The 19,567-nt window shown below is 48.1% G+C and overlaps 2 protein-coding genes across 3 annotated transcripts; both read left to right on the top strand.

Annotated features, from left to right (window-relative positions):
• Positions 1–1,462: 1,462 nt before the first annotated feature.
• On the top strand, positions 1,463–9,391 carry LOC311313677 (3-keto-steroid reductase/17-beta-hydroxysteroid dehydrogenase 7-like; the record flags this gene model as incomplete). Its single annotated transcript, XM_084443851.1, has 9 exons — positions 1,463–1,497; positions 1,996–2,199; positions 6,564–6,656; positions 7,035–7,149; positions 7,862–8,056; positions 8,219–8,332; positions 8,545–8,601; positions 8,955–9,053; positions 9,371–9,391. The coding sequence occupies 9 exons, from the start codon at positions 1,463–1,465 to the stop codon at positions 9,389–9,391; spliced, it is 933 nt and encodes a 310-aa protein (XP_084299977.1).
• Positions 9,392–12,739: 3,348 nt separating this feature from the next.
• On the top strand, positions 12,740–18,128 carry LOC311314062 (SERPINE1 mRNA-binding protein 1-like). Of its 2 annotated transcripts, XM_084444363.1 has the most exons (9): positions 12,740–13,088; positions 14,407–14,608; positions 15,819–15,968; positions 16,515–16,583; positions 16,795–16,872; positions 16,970–17,147; positions 17,245–17,298; positions 17,401–17,670; positions 17,817–18,128. In XM_084444363.1, the coding sequence occupies exons 1-9, from the start codon at positions 12,833–12,835 to the stop codon at positions 17,874–17,876; spliced, it is 1,317 nt and encodes a 438-aa protein (XP_084300489.1). In that variant the 5' UTR covers positions 12,740–12,832; the 3' UTR covers positions 17,877–18,128. The 2 variants fall into 2 exon arrangements, with proteins under 2 accessions (XP_084300489.1, XP_084300488.1); XM_084444362.1 differs by lacking the exon at positions 16,515–16,583 and having other exon boundaries at positions 12,806–13,088.
• The last annotated feature ends 1,439 nt before the right edge of the window (positions 18,129–19,567 follow it).

Raw genomic sequence — 19,567 nt, 5'->3', positions numbered from 1 at the left:
TAGGCCCATCTCTCTTTTTTATCCAAAGTACTGTAAAAGATTGTTTCCATTCAGTTGCACCATTTTTTAGCGATGAATGATGTGTATGGGAAGTTCCAGATGCAGTGAGAGTTTATAGTCTATCAGCCACTCCCTTACATTTTCAAGCTCTCTACTAACATACAATTTTTTTTATTAACCAGGCTGTACCGTTGGTGTAATTCCCGCCACCACTCCTGGGCGGACCAACTACCTCCAGTCCAGGGAACCGAGCAGTGTGCATGACCCTGCTCCCGCTCGCTATTGTGTCTCAACTCCTCCCCCTATTCTACCCATGATCCATTGTGTCATGTGGAAGCAGTACAAGGAGGAATCCTGGAGACAGATGACCAGGCCAGGTTAGAATTGCTTCTACTACATACCTGTGAATGTTCATGAAGATTGTAGATAAAAATAATTACCAAATTTCTTTTTATCTGCAATCTTCATGAACATTCACAGGTATGTAGTACAAGCCATTCTGATCAGAGATCTGCCACCCAGGGGTGTCTAGTCCATTCCTAGGCCGAGCAGTGACAAATTTAATTATTTCCACCTGAAAAAAAACATAAGGGGTATGTATGTATGGCGTTTTTTTTTCAGACCAAATTTCTTTTTATCTACAATCTTCATGAACATTCACAGGTATGTAGTACAAGCCATTCTGATCAGAGATCTGCCACCCAGGGGTGTCTAGTCCAGTCCTAGGCCGAGCAGTGACAAATTTAATTATTTCCACCTGAAAAAAAACATAAAGTATGTATGGCGTTTTTTTCTTCAGACCAAATTTCTTTTTATGTGCAATCTTCATGAACATTCACAGGTATGTAGTACAAGCCATTCTGATCAGAGATCTGCCACCCAGGGGTGTCTAGTCCATTCCTAGGACGAGCAGTGACAAATTTAATTATTTCCACCTGAAAAAAACATAAGGGTGGCGGGTTTTTTTTCAGACCAAATTTATTTCTATCTACAATCTTCATGAACATTCACAGGTACGTAGTACAAGCAATTCTGAACAGGGATCTGCCACCCATGGGTGTCTAGTCCATTCCTAGGCCGAGCAGTGACAAATTTAATTATTTCCACCTGAAAAAAACATAAGGGGTATGTTGGCGTTTTTTTCTTCAGACCAAATTTATTTCTATCGACAATCTTCCTGAACATATACACGTATGTAGTACAAGCCATTCTGATCAGAGATCTGCCACCCAAGGGTGTCTAGTCCAGTCCTAGGCCGAGCAGTGACAAATTTAATTATTTCCACCTGAAAAAAAACATAAGGGGTATGTATGGCGTTTTTTTTTTTTCAGACCAGATTTCATTTTATCTATAATCTTCATGAACATTCACAGGTATGTAGTACAAGCAATTCTGATCAGAGATCTGCCACTGTACTCTACGGTTTATAACTTGCACATTTCCATTCATTTTCTGAAAAAAAATGAGTAAAGTGGTGCTGGTAACTGGAGCAAATAGGTCGGCTAATATACCGTTAATAATATTAATTAATTATATTAATATATACGTTATAAAGGATCTGTCTGGATCTGTTATAAAGGATCCGTCGTGTCGCATTATAAAGTGTTTCTTTTTATTTTCTCATGAATGCTCTCGGTAGGCTACACTGTAGACTTCAGTAGCCTAGTTGTTGATTTGGACGCAGATGTTCATATATGAAACTTATTCATTAATATGTTTAGGGGTCCAATGTCCAGTTTTTGAACAGTAGCCTATCAAACATTTATTAACCATGTAGAACGATTTTATCCTAAACTTAAAGTATGAAATTAACTTTTAAAACCATGACATAATAGTAGGTCTAAATATTAGGCAGCCTTATCTGTCTAAACCAAGAAGTGTCTATAACTAGTGTGTGTGTGTGTGTGTGTGTGTGTGTGTGTGTGTGTGTGTGTGTGTGTGTGTGTGTGTGTGTGTGTGTGTGTGTGTGTGTGCGTGTGTGTGTGCACACTGCAGTGGTATAGGCTTGGCTCTGTGTGAGCGTCTCCTGTCTGAGGCCCCGGCGCTGCAGCTCTGTCTGGCCTGCAGGAACGTGCGCCAGGCGCAGGCCGCTCGCTCGGCCCTCCTGACCTCTCACCCCACAGCTCTGGTGGCCTTGCTGCAGCTGGACACCAGCAGCATCACCTCTGTCCTCTCCGCCGCAAGAGAGGTCAAACTCAGGTGCTGTAGCTGAGAGCAACAACATCCTGCTGAGTGAGTGGACAGGTGGCGCAACAGCACTGATATATGATACGTACAGATACTGTAGATAGACGGAGCACGGGACTGGCTGACCCTGAATGTAGGAAAGGTCAACTCCCAGAGGACCTTCTTAACTTCCTCTCTTCTTTCTTTGACACAAGCAATGTCCAGAATTTTATTTTAAAACCCTGTATCCCTCCCCTCAACCTCACCCGATTAACATCATACCCCACTACCCTCCCCTCCCCCATACAATAGAAAACAAAGCAAATATTATAAATCAATAAATGAGCAAAGAATATATAAATGAAAGTGAATCAATAAAGTAACATAAGACAAGTACACAAGGGCCAGATCTGGCCTGTATATGGCCCAGATCCGCTTGCTATCTGGGTGACTTCCTACGTTAAATGCAATTATTGTAAGTCGCTTTGGATAAAGGTGTCTGCTAAATGACTGTTATGTAATGTAAGAAAGTACAAAACATCTTTGAGGTACATAGTTGTTGAGGAAGAGTCCAGTGACTTCCAATAAAAGCATATTCTACGTCTTGGTAACAAGCAACAATGTCTGTAATGGCAAAAATCACTCTCTATTGTTTTTCCATTTCCATGGAGGCAGGTGTACTTGTCTGACTCGCAGCCATCATATCAGCCATCATAATCCCAAAAATAAATCCAAGTCCAAGCTGTTTCTTACAATTAAATTGGGATTTATTTACAAAATAAAATAAACAAACAAATTAGATTTTCTGAATGGGCTCAGGGCTGTGGCTGAGGTCAATGACGGTATCGCCACACCCGCCTTTTCCCCTCATGCGAAGTGCACCCCAATTTATCAGTGGCAGGCATCTTCACCTGTAGGGGGCGACACTGGACAAAACATTAAACACAAGACAAACAAATTCAGCTCCTACAATGTCTGTGTCCTTGGAGGTTGACATCGTGTTGAAGTCCTCTGAAACTTCAAAGATAGCCAAAAGCGGAGAGGGTTCAAGATGGACAGACATAACCCTTGAAAGGATTTCAAAGACAGAAGTCCATAAGTTCTATAATTTGTGCGTGATCAAAACATGCAAATGAGGTTGGCCGGTGATTGGCCACAGCGATCACACCTATTCTCTACTCCTCTGAGAAATCACTTTGCTGAAGTGTATCCTATGGGGGACTTTGAATTGAGTAAGTTCCAGTTGAGCACAGGAAGATGTGTTCACTCTACCCACTGCCCCCTCCCACCACTCTACCCACTGCCCCTCCCACCACTCTACCCACTGCCCCTCCCACCACTCTACCCACTGCCCCCTCCCACCACTCTACCCACTGCCCACTCTACCCACTGCCCCCTCCCACCACTCTACCCACTGCCCCTCCCACCACTCTACCCACTGCCCCCTCCCACCACTCTACCCACTGCCCACTCTACCCACTGCCCCCTCCCACCACTCTACCCACTGCCCCTCCCACCACTCTACCCACTGCCCCCTCCCACCACTCTACCCACTGCCCCTCCCACCACTCTACCCACTGCCCCCTCCCACCACTCTACCCACTGCCCCTCCCACCACTCTACCCACTGCCCCCTCCCACCACTCTACCCACTGCCCCTCCCACCACTCTACCCACTGCCCCCTCCCACCACTCTACCCACTGCCCCCTCCCACCACTCTACCCACTGCCCCTCCCACCACTCTACCCACTGCCCCTCCCACCACTCTACCCACTGCCCCTCCCACCACTCTACCCACTGCCCCTCCCACCACTCTACCCACTGCCCCCTCCCACCACTCTACCCACTGCCCCTCCCACCACTCTACCCACTGCCCCCTCCCACCACTCTACCCACTGCCCCTCCCACCACTCTACCCACTGCCCCCTCCCACCACTCTACCCACTGCCCCTCCCACCACTCTACCCACTGCCCCCTCCCACCACTCTACCCACTGCCCACTCTACCCACTGCCCCTCCCACCACTCTACCCACTGCCCCCTCCCACCACTCTACCCACTGCCCCCTCCCACCACTCTACCCACTGCCCCCTCCCACCACTCTACCCACTGCCCCCTCCCACCACTCTACCCACTGCCCACTCTACCCACTGCCCCCTCCCACCACTCTACCCACTGCCCCCTCCCACCACTCTACCCACTGCCCCCTCCCACCACTCTACCCACTGCCCCTCCCAACACTCTACCCACTGCCCCCTCCCACCACTCTACCCACTGCCCCTCCCACCACTCTACCCACTGCCCCCTCCCACCACTCTACCCACTGCCCCTCCCACCACTCTACCCACTGCCCCTCCCACCACTCTACCCACTGCCCCCTCCCACCACTCTACCCACTGCCCCCTCCCACCACTCTACCCACTGCCCCCTCCCACCACTCTACCCACTGCCCACTCTACCCACTGCCCCCTCCCACCACTCTACCCACTGCCCCTCCCACCACTCTACCCACTGCCCCCTCCCACCACTCTACCCACTGCCCCTCCCACCACTCTACCCACTGCCCCCTCCCACCACTCTACCCACTGCCCACTCTACCCACTGCCCCTCCCACCACTCTACCCACTGCCCCTCCCACCACTCTACCCACTGCCCCTCCCACCACTCTACCCACTGCCCCTCCCACCACTCTACCCACTGCCCCCTCCCACCACTCTACCCACTGCCCCCTCCCACCACTCTACCCACTGCCCCCTCCCACCACTCTACCCACTGCCCCCTCCCACCACTCTACCCACTGCCCCTCCCACCACTCTACCCACTGCCCCCTCCCACCACTCTACCCACTGCCCCCTCCCACCACTCTACCCACTGCCCCCTCCCACCACTCTACCCACTGCCCCTCCCACCACTCTACCCACTGCCCCCTCCCACCACTCTACCCACTGCCCCTCCCACCACTCGCCCGCAAATGCAACACCCAGCTCAGCCTCCCATCCAATCCCTCCTAATGAGGGACGAGTCATCCAGGCTGCTTATATCTGGGTATAAAGATGAAATCAGACCCTCTGGTAGAAGTGTGAAAAGAGTCTCCCATGGAACTATGGAAGGCAGTTGGAGGACAAACAAAACTTGTTTTGGACACAGTGTCTAACCAACCTGAAAGTAACAAAATAAACGGTCATGTGAGACTATATTTTGTGTTCAGTTTCCAGGCTACTGGAAACCTTGTTGTCATTGCTTTCTCTTCAGTCCTCCAACCCCTCCCATGTCCTCCATTCTCCCTGGCCATTTTGTCAACTTCTTTGAGAAGAAGGCGAACAATATCACATCCTCTTTCCCTCAGCCCCCAGCTGAAGAGGGGAGAGATGGAGAGGGTGGGGAGGGAGGGGATGGACCGACCACACCTGTCCTCCCTCTCCACCCTCTCCATCTCTCCCCTCTCCATCTCCATCTCTCCCCTCTCCATGTCTCCCCTCTCCACCCTCTCCACCCTCTCCATCTCTCCCCTCTCCATCTCCATCTCTCCCCTCTCCATCTCTCCCCTCTCCATCTCCATCTCTCCCCTCTCCATCTATCCCCTCTCCACCCTCTCCATCTCTCCCCTCTCCATCTCCATCTCTCCCCTCTCCATCTCTCCCCTCTCCACCCTCTCCACCCTCTCCATCTCTCCCCTCTCCATCTCCATCTCTCCCCTCTCCATCTCTCCCCTCTCCACCCTCTCCACCCTCTCCATCTCTCCCCTCTCCACCCTCTCCATCTCTCCCCTCTCCATCTCCATCTCTCCCCTCTCCATCTCTCCCCTCTCCATCTCCATCTCTCCCCTCTCCATCTCTCCCCTCTCCATCTCCATCTCTCCCCTCTCCATCTCTCCCCTCTCCACCCTCTCCATCTCTCCCCTCTCCATCTCTCCCCTCTCCATCTCCATCTCTCCCCTCTCCACCCTCTCCATGTCTTATCTGATCATATCCTGCTCCCCTCTCCCCTAATGAGGTCATCAGCCTTGTTACATCTAGCCCCGACATTTCTCTACATTTCATTTTGCTCTGTTCCAGTGCTGGAGGACAGTCTGACTACACCCGATTATCATCAACACTGTATTTCTTTCAACCAACCACAGTCATCTTGGACGGCGCTAAACTTGGTTGTTGTTTTTTCAACGGTGCCCTTGCAAAATAGTGTCGTGCCCTTCCGCTTAGCACCTATTCATAATTATCATTAATTATATGCAGTTTTATTTTGCCACGCATTTAATATTTCTGCTAACTGTAGATTACCTATGTTGAATCATAGAATCAAAGTCGCTTTGGATAAAAGTGTCTGCTAAATGACTGTAATGTAATGTGATGTAGGCAAACTACTGCCAAAGACAGCTCCTCCTGTGCTTGTCTTCCACAGGTATAACCGGCTGGACTTCCTCTACCTCAATGCTGGGATCATGCCCAACCCACAGCTGGATGTAAAAGCCATGTTGAAGAGCATCTTCTCCAGGTTCTGCTACTCTCCACCCTGTAGTGTAGACTCTATAGTGCATGGGTTCCCAAACTCCATCAATGTGGGCCTCCCCTCTGAAAACAGTGACACACCCGCGCTCCCCCAACCCCCCAAATTTGTCCATTAAAAAAAAAAAAAAAACTTTAAAATGACGTTTCATTCATAAAAACCATAGAAAATTCTAAAATAAAAAACATGTTTTTCCTTCTTTTTTTTCTAACCATCCCTCCGTGCCTCCCCTGAATTTCTTTGGGGCCCCCCAGGGGAGGCCCGCCTCACAATTTGGGAATGCCTGCTATAGTGTATCCCTTGTGCGAGTGTGTGCAGCTCACTGTTCATTGCGGTTCTAATCATGTTATGATGTCTTTATTGCAGAAACGTCATAACCATGTTTGCCACGGGGGAGGGTATTCTGAACCAGACGGACATCGTCCCAGCAGATGGAATGCAGGAAGTGTTTGCCACCAACCTTTTTGGTCACTTCCTACTAGTGAGCCCAGAGTCTGAATTTCCATGAAATAATGCTATATAATTTTCACTCAAATGGCTTCATCATGATCATGCATCATGACCATGACTCAGTATTTTAAGTTAGAACTTCTGCATATGTTATTCCACCTGTACTTTGTCTCAAGGTCTCCAGACCTTGAAACCCCTGAGCTGAATATCTCATTCTCTTTGGTAGGACTGCAGAAATACGATCAGTCTGCTGTCACTTAGCAACAGTCCTCATTAAAAATGTATACAATGGTCTCTCTCTCTCTATAATACTGTCTTGTCCTCTTCCTCCGGCAGAGGGTAATGCTGATAGATCATTTTAGTCTCCTACTTACCCAAGGTGCTGTGCATGAATTGTGATGACGCACACAGATGAACACAGGGGTGGCTGTAGCTCAGTTGGTAGAGCGGGTCGTTCAATGATTGAAGGGTCAGTGGTTAGAATCCTAGCTCCGACTGTCCACATGTCGAAGTGTCCTTGAGCAAGACACCTAACCCCACATTGCTCCCAATGAGCAGGTTAGCACCTTGCATGGCAGCTACCGCCATTGGTGTGTGAATGTGTGTGTGAATGGGTGAATGAGAGGTCATTGTAAAGCACTTTGAGTGCCGCAAAGGTGGAAAAGCGCTATATAAGTGCAGTCCATTTACCATAACACATCTGTGGAGGTGGTGTTCTAACCCAGTGTGGCCCTGCGGTCCAGGTGAGGGAGCTGGAGCCGCTGCTGTGCCAGGCGGGCAGAACCTCCCAGGTGATCTGGACCTCCTCCAGTAACGCCCAGCGCTCCGTCTTCAGCCTGGAGGATGTGCAGCACCAGCCTGGCTCCCAGCCCTACACCTCCTCCAAATACGCCTGCAACCTGCTCAGTCTAGCTCTCAACACACGCCATAACAAACAGGTGACCCCCCCCCCACACACACACACACACTGATGCACACTCACACTGATGCACACACACACTGATGCACACACACACTGATGCACACACACACTTCAGCGCAGGTGGACGAACATGCAGGTGATTTGCAGTGAGCTTCGGCCGTGTGTCTGTGTTCACTAGGGCTTGTACTCGTCAGTGGTCTGCCCGGGGTTTGTGATGACCAGCTTGACCTATGGAATCCTGCCTTCCTTCCCAGTCTTCCTCTGGACCTTGCTCATGCCCATCTTATGGCTGGTGGGTGCACACACATCTGTGTGTGTGGTGTGTGTGTGGTGTGTGTGTGTGTGTGTGTGTGTGTGTGTGTGTGTGTGTTTGTGTGTGTGTGTGTGTGTGTTTGTGTGTGTGTGTGTGTGTGTGTGTGTGTGTGTGTGTGTGTGTGTGTGTGCATGCATGTGCGTGTCTGCAAAACTATGTGCTTCTACTGATCCTATCTCTTGTCTTCACAGATCAGAATGTTCACCAATACTTTCACCCTCACTCCCTACAATGGGGCTGAGGCTCTGGTATGTTTAAGCCACCTCCACATTTAGCTTCCTCTATAACCACACACTCTAAAAACAAAAGGCTACTTACTATATAGAATCATTTGTGCCAATAGAAGAACCCTCTGAAAAGGTTTTCACTAAAGTTCAAAATAGAACCTTTTCAGCTCTCCCTAAATGGTTCTTTCTGACCTGAAAAGACTTCAAAACAGACCTGAAATGTGTTCTTTATAGAACCGTTTTCAGAGGGTTCTATAAAGTAGCCTTTTGTTTTAGAGTGCACTAAGGGCATTCGTAATTGCATTGGTATGCAATATGCATGTGTCTTCGGGACTTCACTGATGGGTGACAGTAAGACTTTCTCCCTTGTGCAGTTCTGGCTGTTCACGCAGAGGCCAGAATCACTGGATCCACGAGCCAAATACCACAGCTTAACCTCTGGGCTCGGCAACACCTACACACAAGCTCGCAAGGTACGGTGGTTCAAGTCACACGCCACAAGCATACTAGCTAGCTAGTATACTAGATAGCTAGCTAGGTCTGAGCATCCTTTCTTACAAGTGAGATGCAAATTGTGTGGCTACATTGTTTATTTACTCTGATAATTGTCCATCTACTGTAGAGATTAATGATGCTATGAGCTACTCTTTGAGATTTTGTTTCTATTCGTTTGGAATCCATAACAAAGAACGGCTTCTCAGTGTTTCAGTGCAATTCTTCAAAACAAACAGTACCCTGACATGCCGTCAGTCCTGTGTGGCCCCTGCTCACCCCTCTGTTGGCTTCACAGATGGATATCTGGTTCATCTAAGATGGCCGCCTCTCTATGAGAAACTACTGGAACTGGAAGACAAAGCACTGAAAAGCCTGAAGGAAGAACAAAGGGCGATCAGAGCAGCTTCACAGTAGCCTGAGCCAGGAGGATTCATCACATATACTGCAGACTGAGGCTGTTTTTCAGTGTCTGGCGTATTCCACTGTCTGTTACCAAAATAGCCGAGTGATGCTCTTAGATATGGTTTCAATGTGTCATCCTGCTGGTGTTCTGAGTCTGACCCATGGGTGTTCTGTACTTGCCATTGGGTGTATCCAATATGTCCAACTGTCTATTTAATTAGGCCTACATATTTTTCAGTACTGATATGAACATTCCATCCCACTGTGCTATATAGCATATTGTACATTTTCAATAACATTTACATAACATTTTGTTTTATTGTGTAGCCATTTAGGCCTATGGGTAATTTTGCAATGAGTTGCAATGGTTTTGAGTAGACTACAACAAGAAATAGAAATCAAACAATACTGTAATGAATAAAAAGAAATCCTTTGCATTGCATTTATACTGATTTGGTTTTAATGTGTAATTATTCAAGACAAATTGCCCCACGACTGACTGCTGTCCTCACTCAAATCCAACGCAGTCTGATAAAAGGCTGTCAGTGTCCCCCGAAAAGTTAATATAAGTTGTCTGAGCGATCCAATCTTGAGTTTGATGTGGTGCCCCGCGATGCGCACCCGCGTAAACGCGTTGCTCCAGTGGGATTTGAGCGCATACCCAGTGGTGCTCATCTGATGCTGTCGCCTCTTCCGGAGGAGCCTCCTCCACGGCACCGCTGAGTTTCGGATTGCAAAATGCCCAGACCATACCGCAGAAGTAAACGAAAAACGTCCCCATGACCATTATCATGAGAGCATAAGATTCGATCATCGCTTTGGTAGCCACAGATGTCATCTTGCACGCGCTTTAAATAGACAAAATTGTAGTGTTCAGATTGTGAGCAATGAGTGAGCAATGAGTCTATTGTCCCTCCTTATAGACTTGTTTGAAAATAAAAACATCAGAGTAAGAATAAAGACGATTAGCCTATGAAGGATTCCCAACAAGACTTTCAAATCAAATAATCCCGGAGTCACCTCATGCTGTAGCCTGTCCCCTCTGCGCAAGTGTCTGCAGGCATCATCACAACGGACTGTCTGGCTGAATGGGACATCCTCTATTATAGCCTGTAGCCTGCGATGCTCTGAATGGGACATCCTCTATTATAGCCTGTAGCCTGCGATGCTCTGAATGGGACATCCTCTATTATAGCCTGTAGCCTGCGATGCTCTGAATGGGACATCCTCTATTATAGCCTGTAGCCTGCGATGCTCTGAATGGGACATCCTCTATTATAGCCTGTAGCCTGCGATGCTCTGAATGGGACATCCTCTATTATAGCCTGTAGCCTGCGATGCTCTGAATGGGACATCCTCTATTATAGCCTGTAGCCCGATGCTCTGAATGGGACATCCTCTATTATAGCCTGTAGCCTGCGATGCTCTGGAGTCTCGTGCTCTACATGAGTACCGCGCGTCAACTCCATTTTAGTTGAAATTGTAATGCAATTATTATTTAAATAATTTAAATTAGGTAGGCCTACGTCATTTCAGTTTATTTCTAGAATAGCCTAATGCGGGTTATGCATTTTTAATAAGCCTAATCTCACTTTCTGAATTGAAATGGAATTGGCTGAATTGAAATGGAATTGACACAATCCTGCACAATGACTGCCTTTTAAACTAGGTGCTCAGAGAGCACAGACCTCCGCCCATGAATGCATTTCGTGGCTCTGTGTATGCGCACACGTGCATGCAAACAGGACATGTTTGGTATTGCTGCATTCGTTAGGTCGAGAGATTTTTGCCAGTCCAAACCCGGTGTCTCTGTGACCTTCCCATGGCCATTTCAATTCCCCCTATTGACAATGAATGGGGCGGATTTTTTGCTCCCCAAGTCCAAAAGATAAATGGAGGTGAACGCCCGGCTTGGCTGTTGGCTGTGTTTGAGTGGCTCATGGGCCCGCCCCGTGATTTGGATCTGCTCCAGAATTTAATGGGCTGTTAGTTGACCCATGCTACACCCTTCCACCGAGTTTCATGACAATTGGTCTGGTAGTTTTAGCATAATCCTGGTACAATAAATGAATGTCGGTGAAGGGCCGTGTTTGGGCCGTGTTTGGGCGGCTCATGGACCCGCCTTGTGATTCAGATCCGCTCCAAAATTGACTGGGTTCTAAACAGAGTTTCATGAAAATCGGTCTCATAGTTTTTGCGTAATCCTGTTAACAGACCAACAAACCAAGAAACGGCTTGTGGACCCGCCCCGTGATTCGGATCCGTTCCAAAATGTAAAGGGTTCTAAATTAGCCCATGCTACACCCTCTGCCTAGTTTCATGAAAATTGGTCAGGTAGTTTTTGTATAATCATGATAACAACAAACAAACAAACATGCCAACAAAAACATAGGCTACCTCTCGCCCTGCGCTGTTGCTGGGCTGGAGATAATAATCAACCATATCTGCCTGCTGTGCCAGTTTATTTTTGTCAACCGTAATTGTTTGTACCTTATAAAAAATGTGTATTTTAGCACAAAATCTTTTCTTCTTGTCAAACAACCAGGACAATAGTGGGGTTAAAAACTTGTGGAAATATTGATTAATTAATTTTTTTAGGCCTATGCCTATCCTTCATTCATCCACGTGATCCAGACTGTTGTGCAAGAAAACATTTTCCAAAATGCAGCATAGCTCATCAAACAGAATAGCACAATAGAATAACCTACAATACAATACAATAGCTTACACTACATTTTGGAGATGCTTATCCTACAGTAGACCTTCAAGCTTCACCATCTGTTGGCTGAGTTGACCTGAGTTGACCTGAGTTGACCTTCACTGACATTCAGGTCTGCTGACCCCTGCATGATCCTTTTTTAGACACCATGGCAACTGGCAATCTGCAGCTTTTTTGCCCACTGCAGTTTGTTCATCCGTTAACAGTAGACTACCAATTACCAAAATAGCCAATTATATCAATGGATCATATTTCTGCCATATAAAAATACAATTATGCGTATTCTTTAAATTAAGCATAAGTAACACTCCCAATGGTTTATCAATCTGAAAACGTCTAAATAGATCACACAAACCTCTACAGGCACAAAATAAGAACTGTAGGAAGCAAAACCAAGCCCTTTGTAAGGCATTATGGGTAATGTAGTCTTTGAGTGCCCTGTCTATGTTGTTTTCCTCCCATTCCCTTCATCGGAGAACTACACGCCCCGCCTGGCGCCAACATCGAGGTACCGGATGTCTATCACGCCGGAAGAGAAGCAGGTCCTTTCCGCAGCCATCTTGTGGCATCATCTAGCGAAGTGTTCGCACCAAGCCTCGTAGAATCGGAGGGAAATCCTGCTGAAGGGGCGCCATCATGCCCGGACAAATGCAAGAAGGTTTCGGCTGCGCCATAACCAATCGGTTCGACCAGTTATTTGACGACGAGTCGGATCCGTTCGAGCAGTTGAAGGAGGCCGAGAACAAGAAGAAGGAGGCTCCTGCTCCGGGTGCCGCCAAGACCGCAGCCCAGGCTGCCAAGCAACAGAAAAAGGAGTCGCAGAAAGAAAGAAAGAATCCGCTTGCTGATAAGAAGGAAGAACCTCAAGCACCTGTTCCCCTCAAGAAAGATGGTAATAAAGCTTCTTGCACAGAATCACTCGTTAAGCTCTCAAATGGCGTAGCTCGGTAAGCTAGCTAACACTCGCTAGCGAGCTCGCGACCAATGGTCTCAAGCCCCCATGAGGTCGACGTGAAGCCTTTTGTGCGACGGTTGGAAGTCCGTTAAAGCCACGAGCGTTCGAACTCCGTTCAAATGTCCGTTCAAATGTGCAGCGCGTGACGGGGTAGGTGTGGTAGTGTGCTGCACGCGCTGATCAACGGCTTCTGGGACAGCTTGTTTTGCTGCCCAATCAAATGTCTCCTCCACCTCGGGGCCTTGTTAAACCAGGCCAGCTCACGGGAGTGTTAGTAGTACTAGCCAAGTGTCGGTTCATTAGTGAGCTAGCTCACTCCGAGAACGTTAAAACGGGGACATATTTTGATACTAACTTTGTTCAAAAGGTAACGAGTCGAGCCAACCAGACTAGGAAGCGAGTCAGCAAACTAACATTCGCTGACTGTAATTTTCGCAGTGACACAACCATGTGGCCCTTTCTTCTCTAGGGTGCAGCCACAACAGCAGGGACACCAGGACAGGGACACCAGGACTGTCACCCGTTGATGGCCACGGTCCTAGATCAAGAATATGATGTCATCGTGGGGTGCTGAGGGCTGCGATTTGGCCTTAAAGAGCAGTTTATTACTGACCGTGATCTTAAGTACTGTATGCGTGAATTACACGTTAGGAAGAGCCAGGTAGTATTATTTGAATAACACGTTATTTATTCGGGGGCTAAGGGGAAATTGGTTGTGGAGAGATAGAGAGACAGGTGCACGCACCAACGTGTCTCCAGCTGCCATGGTGTGGTGCTGGGGGGGCTATTTTGGTCGATGGAGGCGTGGGAGGGATTTGGGCAGTCATTGGGTCACTCTATCCCACTGTTCAGGCAGTGAGCAAAAACGTAATGGCAGTAGGAGTGTCTTGCACTGCTCATCTTCAGGCCTATGCTTTTTGTTATATCACACTCCAGGTAGTAATTTTTTTTAAATAATGAAATGCATGTTTATGTTTTGGTCATTTAGCAGATGCTTTCATCCAAATTAACAATTATGAGCTTGTGTTTGGGTTAAGTACCAAGGGCACAACAGTAGGCAATGACTGATGGAAAATCACGTTGAGTAGCCCGGTCACTGGGTGACTGCTCTAACCGCTGGTCTACCTACTGCCCATGTGTTCATGATAACTGACTTCAGTCTGCCGTTGCCAACGTGCATCAGTTACACCAGGACCTACTCTTCCCACACTGTGTTTACTAATGCTGAGTGTTTGTTCCTCCTGTGGTGTTCCAGGCCCTGGTATGAGGAGGGTTGGCCGGAGGCCGGAGGGCGCTGGCCAGGGGCCGGCTGGTGGTTCCCAGCCCCAGGGGGGCCAGGGCGAGGGACGCCCTCCCACAGACAGACGGCCAGACAGGCGGCCCCCGCGTGAGCGCCGCTTCGACAGGCCTGCCGGAGGAGAGGAAAAGCCTGAGGGAGGAGAGTTTTCTGTGGACAAGTGAGTTCAGCTTTGTTGGTCCCATTTTTAGAAGTCTGAGGGACTTCACAAAGTAAAATGTGTAAGCACAATGTTTATGGTTCCAACGCGTCCTCCAATTAGCTGCTTGGAATTGCAGTCTTATTGTTTACGCTTGTCTAGTCTTGGAACACCAGACTATTTACAAGAAAGTTTGTGAAAATAGCACAGATTGAACTTCATGAGGAATGTTTGTTTTTTTGTCGTTGGTATTTGGCTAATCAAAGTCTGCAAAGACGTGGCTTCAATAGGAGACTTGTTTATAAAATTTCCCCCACCTGCTGCAATACCAGAAGAGTAGTTTTACAGTAATAACCTTCCCCCTAAACATAGACGCTAACCCGTTAGTTAGGCACTAATACACTTTATCAATGCTGTAACCACACTGAAGAAACTGGGTCAACAAACCTCTGTTAAAATCTGTCTGTGTCCAGCATTGGTGGTGACTTACCCTAAGAAAATCTAGAATCGTACTCTTAAGACTTTGTCTTCCACTATCATCAGGCCTAGTTGTTTACATGGCACAGGGGAGTGTAAACATTGGTGCAGCAGGTGCCAGATTTAGGAAGAGGCGAGGCAGAGGGAGTCATTAGTGTTACATGCGTCTCCAAGGTGGATGGAAGATGGACGTTGATGTGACCCAGTGGCTGTGCAGCCTGATCTCCACTGTTTTCTCCTGTGGAACTTGGAGAGTGTGGATCACTGAGATTAACACCTATCTAATACTTGCGGAATCCAAAAGTGGCCATTTCCGCTAAGATGTTTGAAGCAATTCATCTTGAATATGAATTATTCTATACTGTTAAGTTATTGATTGACTAACAAAAACAAAAGTGGGCATCTAAATTGCAGTATCTGGATGAAAAAGGCAAATGGTAGCAATGTTTTCTTATAACTTCCTGTGCTCTAATTGAGTCCTGTAGCCTTCCTTGTATTAAACTGTCTCCACTTGACAGGCCTGTTGTCTTCCGCGGGTAATAAAATTGGTCTTGGCAGATCCCAAGGACATGACATAACCTATATAACGTTACTTAACGCTACCATGGCACGTAAAAGCAGGGTGCACAGAACACGTTTCCCTTCTTCCTTGACTTATCACAGACGGGCCGTGTGGCTGATGGGTCCTTCTTGTTCTACTTCATTGTCAGAAATAGCCGTGAGTCATCTAACCGAACTTCCTGTGGTTTTGCAGGCCCGTGGGTGAAAGGCCGCTGAGAGGTCGCGGTGGTGGCAGAGGAGGCCGGGGCGCCGGTCCCGGCAGAGGCCGGGGTATGGGCCGCACCGATGGCTTTGACTCCCGAGGAAAACGGGAATTTGACCGACACAGTGGCAACGACCGATCGTAAGTCGTCGTCTTGCACTGCACCTCATGACACGCTCCAAACCTGCGCTGGTCGTACAGACCTTCCAACTAGGTAGTAAAGAAACAGAAGTAGTGACTCAAGTTGTTTCCTCTTTGTAAACATGGACATATGATGCCACTTCAATTGGCGAGTCATCACTTAATCTAAGCAGTGTTCTCTCCCTCAGTTCATCTTCTGACTTGTATGGCCATATTCTGGGCCATATTCTGGGCCATATTCTGGGCCATATTCACCAAACACTCAGCAACTATACCTTTTTAAGAGGTGCAGCCAATTCTGTATGTGGCGTGTCTGTCCATCCGCTCGTGTGTGTGTCCGTTCGTAGCATGAGATTAAGATCATACAGGAGTAGCCAATACCGTGACACACCAGCAGAGGGCAGTAGAGATTGCTCATAAACCTGGGTGTGATTTAAATCTACATACTGAGTGCCGTGCTACCTTGAAACAGTCGGTGGCAGCAGACCGTGCATGCTCATGGCCCGAGTGTCAAGCTCCTAGCTAAAGCACCTGTTGTTTCTGCAGCCTGAAAGGCGAGGAGAAGCGCGGCGGAAGTGGATCTCATAACTGGGGCAACGTCAAGGATGAACTGAGGTGAGCTGAGCGCTGAGGGATCCCGCCAAGGTCCGGCGGGCCAAGCTTTATTACCGTGACTTGTGTGGCATTGTGTGGACCTGCGGTGCACGGGGGATCGTAAAGCTAGAGCTAGCCAGGTTTGGGAGTCAGGCTTGAAATGAAGGCAGCACGGTAGATGGCTGAACAAACCGGATGGTCTAACGGTTGCTGTCGCCCTTCTCCACTTAAGCGGCGAGGTTGAACAGACGAACGCCCCCGAAGAGACCCCCGAAGGAGAGGAGCACCCGCCCGCAGACACTGAGAACAAGTAAATGTCATTAAAACTGTCATTAAATGTCATTAAGACTGAACAGATGTGTTCAACCAGCCTACCAGTCCCCTAACAGTGTGTGTGTGTGTCTCAGGGAGAACGAGGCGGAGGAAGTGAAGGAGGAGAGCCCTAAGGAGATGACTCTGGACGAATGGAAGGCCATGCAGGACAAGGAGCGCGCCAAGGTGGAGTTCAACATCCGCAAGGCCAACGAGGGCGCCGACAGCCAGTGGAAGAAGGGCTACGTGCTGCACAAGTCCAAGGGAGAGGAGGTGGGTGGGGCCTAGTAGATCAGAGCTGCTGACTGACGTGACAGCGAAGCCCATGTTTTCCGTCCTAATGGTTGCCGTCTCCTCTTTTCCTATGAAGGAGAAGAAACCTGGTACTGTGATCGACGCTGAGGTGGAGGCCGAGAGCCCCAAGGTACATTCACTCCCCGTACACTTAAAACAACCTGGGTGCATACTCTTAGCATGCGTGAGGAGCTCTTTAACATTCACCCCCCCCCCCCCCCCCCGCTTTTAGGTAGAGGAAGAGCACCACTTCCGGAAGCCGGCCAATGACATCACGTCCCAGCTGGAGATAAACTTCGGGGACCTGGGTCGCCCGAGCCGCGGCCGCGGAGGCCCCCGCGGGGGCAGGGGGGGTCGCGGGCGAGGTGAGGGCCGGGACCGCGGCGAGCGTGAGCCCCGAGAGGGCCGTGATGGCCGTGACGGCCGTGATGGCCGTGACGGCCGTGATGGCCGTGACGGCGGAGCCTCTACCAGGCCGCCCCGCGGAGGCAGAACCGACAAGGTAACCGGCCGCGCCGTGAACGAGAACGTACTTATAGATATAGTACTCATAATGAGATAGAATACTTATAGTGATAGATCTAGCACTTATAGTGATAGACAGTACTTTTCCCTAACTTGCTCCCCTCCCTCCTTGTCGTGTCACAGCCAAGCAGCGTGTCCGTGCCCAATGTGGACGACCCCGAGGCCTTCCCAGCCCTGGCCTGAGCCCAGCGCTGGCCCCCAGGACCCCCTAGGAGCCCGCCTCCTAGGACCCTTGTCTACGAGGCTTGCATGTTTCTGGATCCTTCAGCAAAAAGTAATTGGAGAAGACTGTCATGGCCCATGACGCTCAGCTCTTAAGGACTGAATTTTACCCATTTTAAAAAGAAGAGGAAAAAAAAAAACGAAATAAACGAACCTAAAAAAAAAACACAGAAAAAAGAAAAGGACTTCTTGCTACACCGGAGCAAATTATTGGTAGAGGTTTTGTACTTAGAAACAAGGTAGCAGGGATGTTTTCATACAGTATTTTTTTCAGAGATTATGCGTTCTTCATGAATACTTTTTTGTATTGCTGCTTGAAAATATGCATTTCCAAATATAAGTATGGGAAGAGTATTCTTTAGCTTGTGGTGTCCCATAGCTTGCTTTGTTCTTATAAATGATTGCTTCAGACCAGGCACAGTCCGGCTCCGACCCAGCTGATAAGCTCTAGCACACTGGGTATTTCTGAAAATGTTACTGCTAATGTTCACTCAGTGAGATAAGTACTGGGGGATCTGGAGGTCTTGTGTTTTTAGAAATAAATTTAAGGAAGGTCTATACCTCTTAACATAGGCCTATAAAAGAAAATATTTTCTTGATGGGAAATCTCTTAGAGATTGTATTATTTCTGATGGTGCCGATAGGACGTCTTGATCTTTGATCTAGTGATTGTACCTACACTTGAACACATTGTTTAAATGGAGCTTCAAATCAGTTCTGTATGAAGGTCTTAGGAAGGTTTCCTAAGGACTGTAAATGACGATTTTACAGGGTGAATACAGGGGTCAGTAAAAAAAGCACCATGTGGATTTGAAAGTGAAAGTTTCCCCTCATGGTAGATCCAGAGGTGCGATCACAGTAGTGTCCTTCCTCATTTTTTCTTCATCTGCCCTCATCTAACTGAAGCTGAGGTTTGGTGTGTGCCAAATGTAAGGAAAAGAGATGAGGAAAGGTATCATTTGGATCCCCCTGGTCCTTTGGAAGCCCTCAGGCCTGTCAGACCACTGTTTACACACTCCTCTAGTGTACTGAGACTCAGACCTGCCCCCAGCGGGACTCTGGTCATAGACTCCATTGGGACTTTCCCTTTCTGCACCTACAGGGGCACCACAGCATAATCCCTCTGAAAGAAATACCGTTGTTCAGTGTGCCGAACAACAGTGTGTTCTACAGGTGTGTGTGAATTCTAACCCTGCTATTCTAGGCCTCTGTCAGTAAATAAAGATGGTCGATTCATTTTTGCATAGTTGTCATTATTTATGCCACACCTGCATGTACAGTATATGCACTTAATATTCACAGTTACAGCCATCGGGGTGTTTGATGACGTTACCATCTGATATTTACCATTTACAAACCTCTGAGATGTGTCGCTGGCGGGGATGGTTGTGTCGCTGGCAGGGATGGTTGAGTGTGTTTCTGTAAAGGCTGAAGAGTGTTTGAGGTAGCGATGCAGCGTGTTTCAGACATACTGGTAATCTTACAACATAATGGTGAGATACTGAGGTGATGAAAGCTTCCTAAAAAGATGCAACTTCTGGCAATAAAGGTGTCAATGCACAGTTCAGCCCAGATTACACTTCAGATATAATACACCAGATACAGATTATATACAACTGGTATGGTAATGCAGTACTGATGAGAATGAGTGA

This window comes from Borostomias antarcticus (assembly GCF_949987555.1).
Source record: "Borostomias antarcticus genome assembly, chromosome: 10".
Taxonomy (NCBI): Eukaryota; Metazoa; Chordata; class Actinopteri; order Stomiiformes; family Stomiidae; genus Borostomias; species Borostomias antarcticus.
The sequence above is the reverse complement of the archived record's forward strand: the minus strand, read 5'-3'. Positions and strand labels throughout refer to the sequence as shown.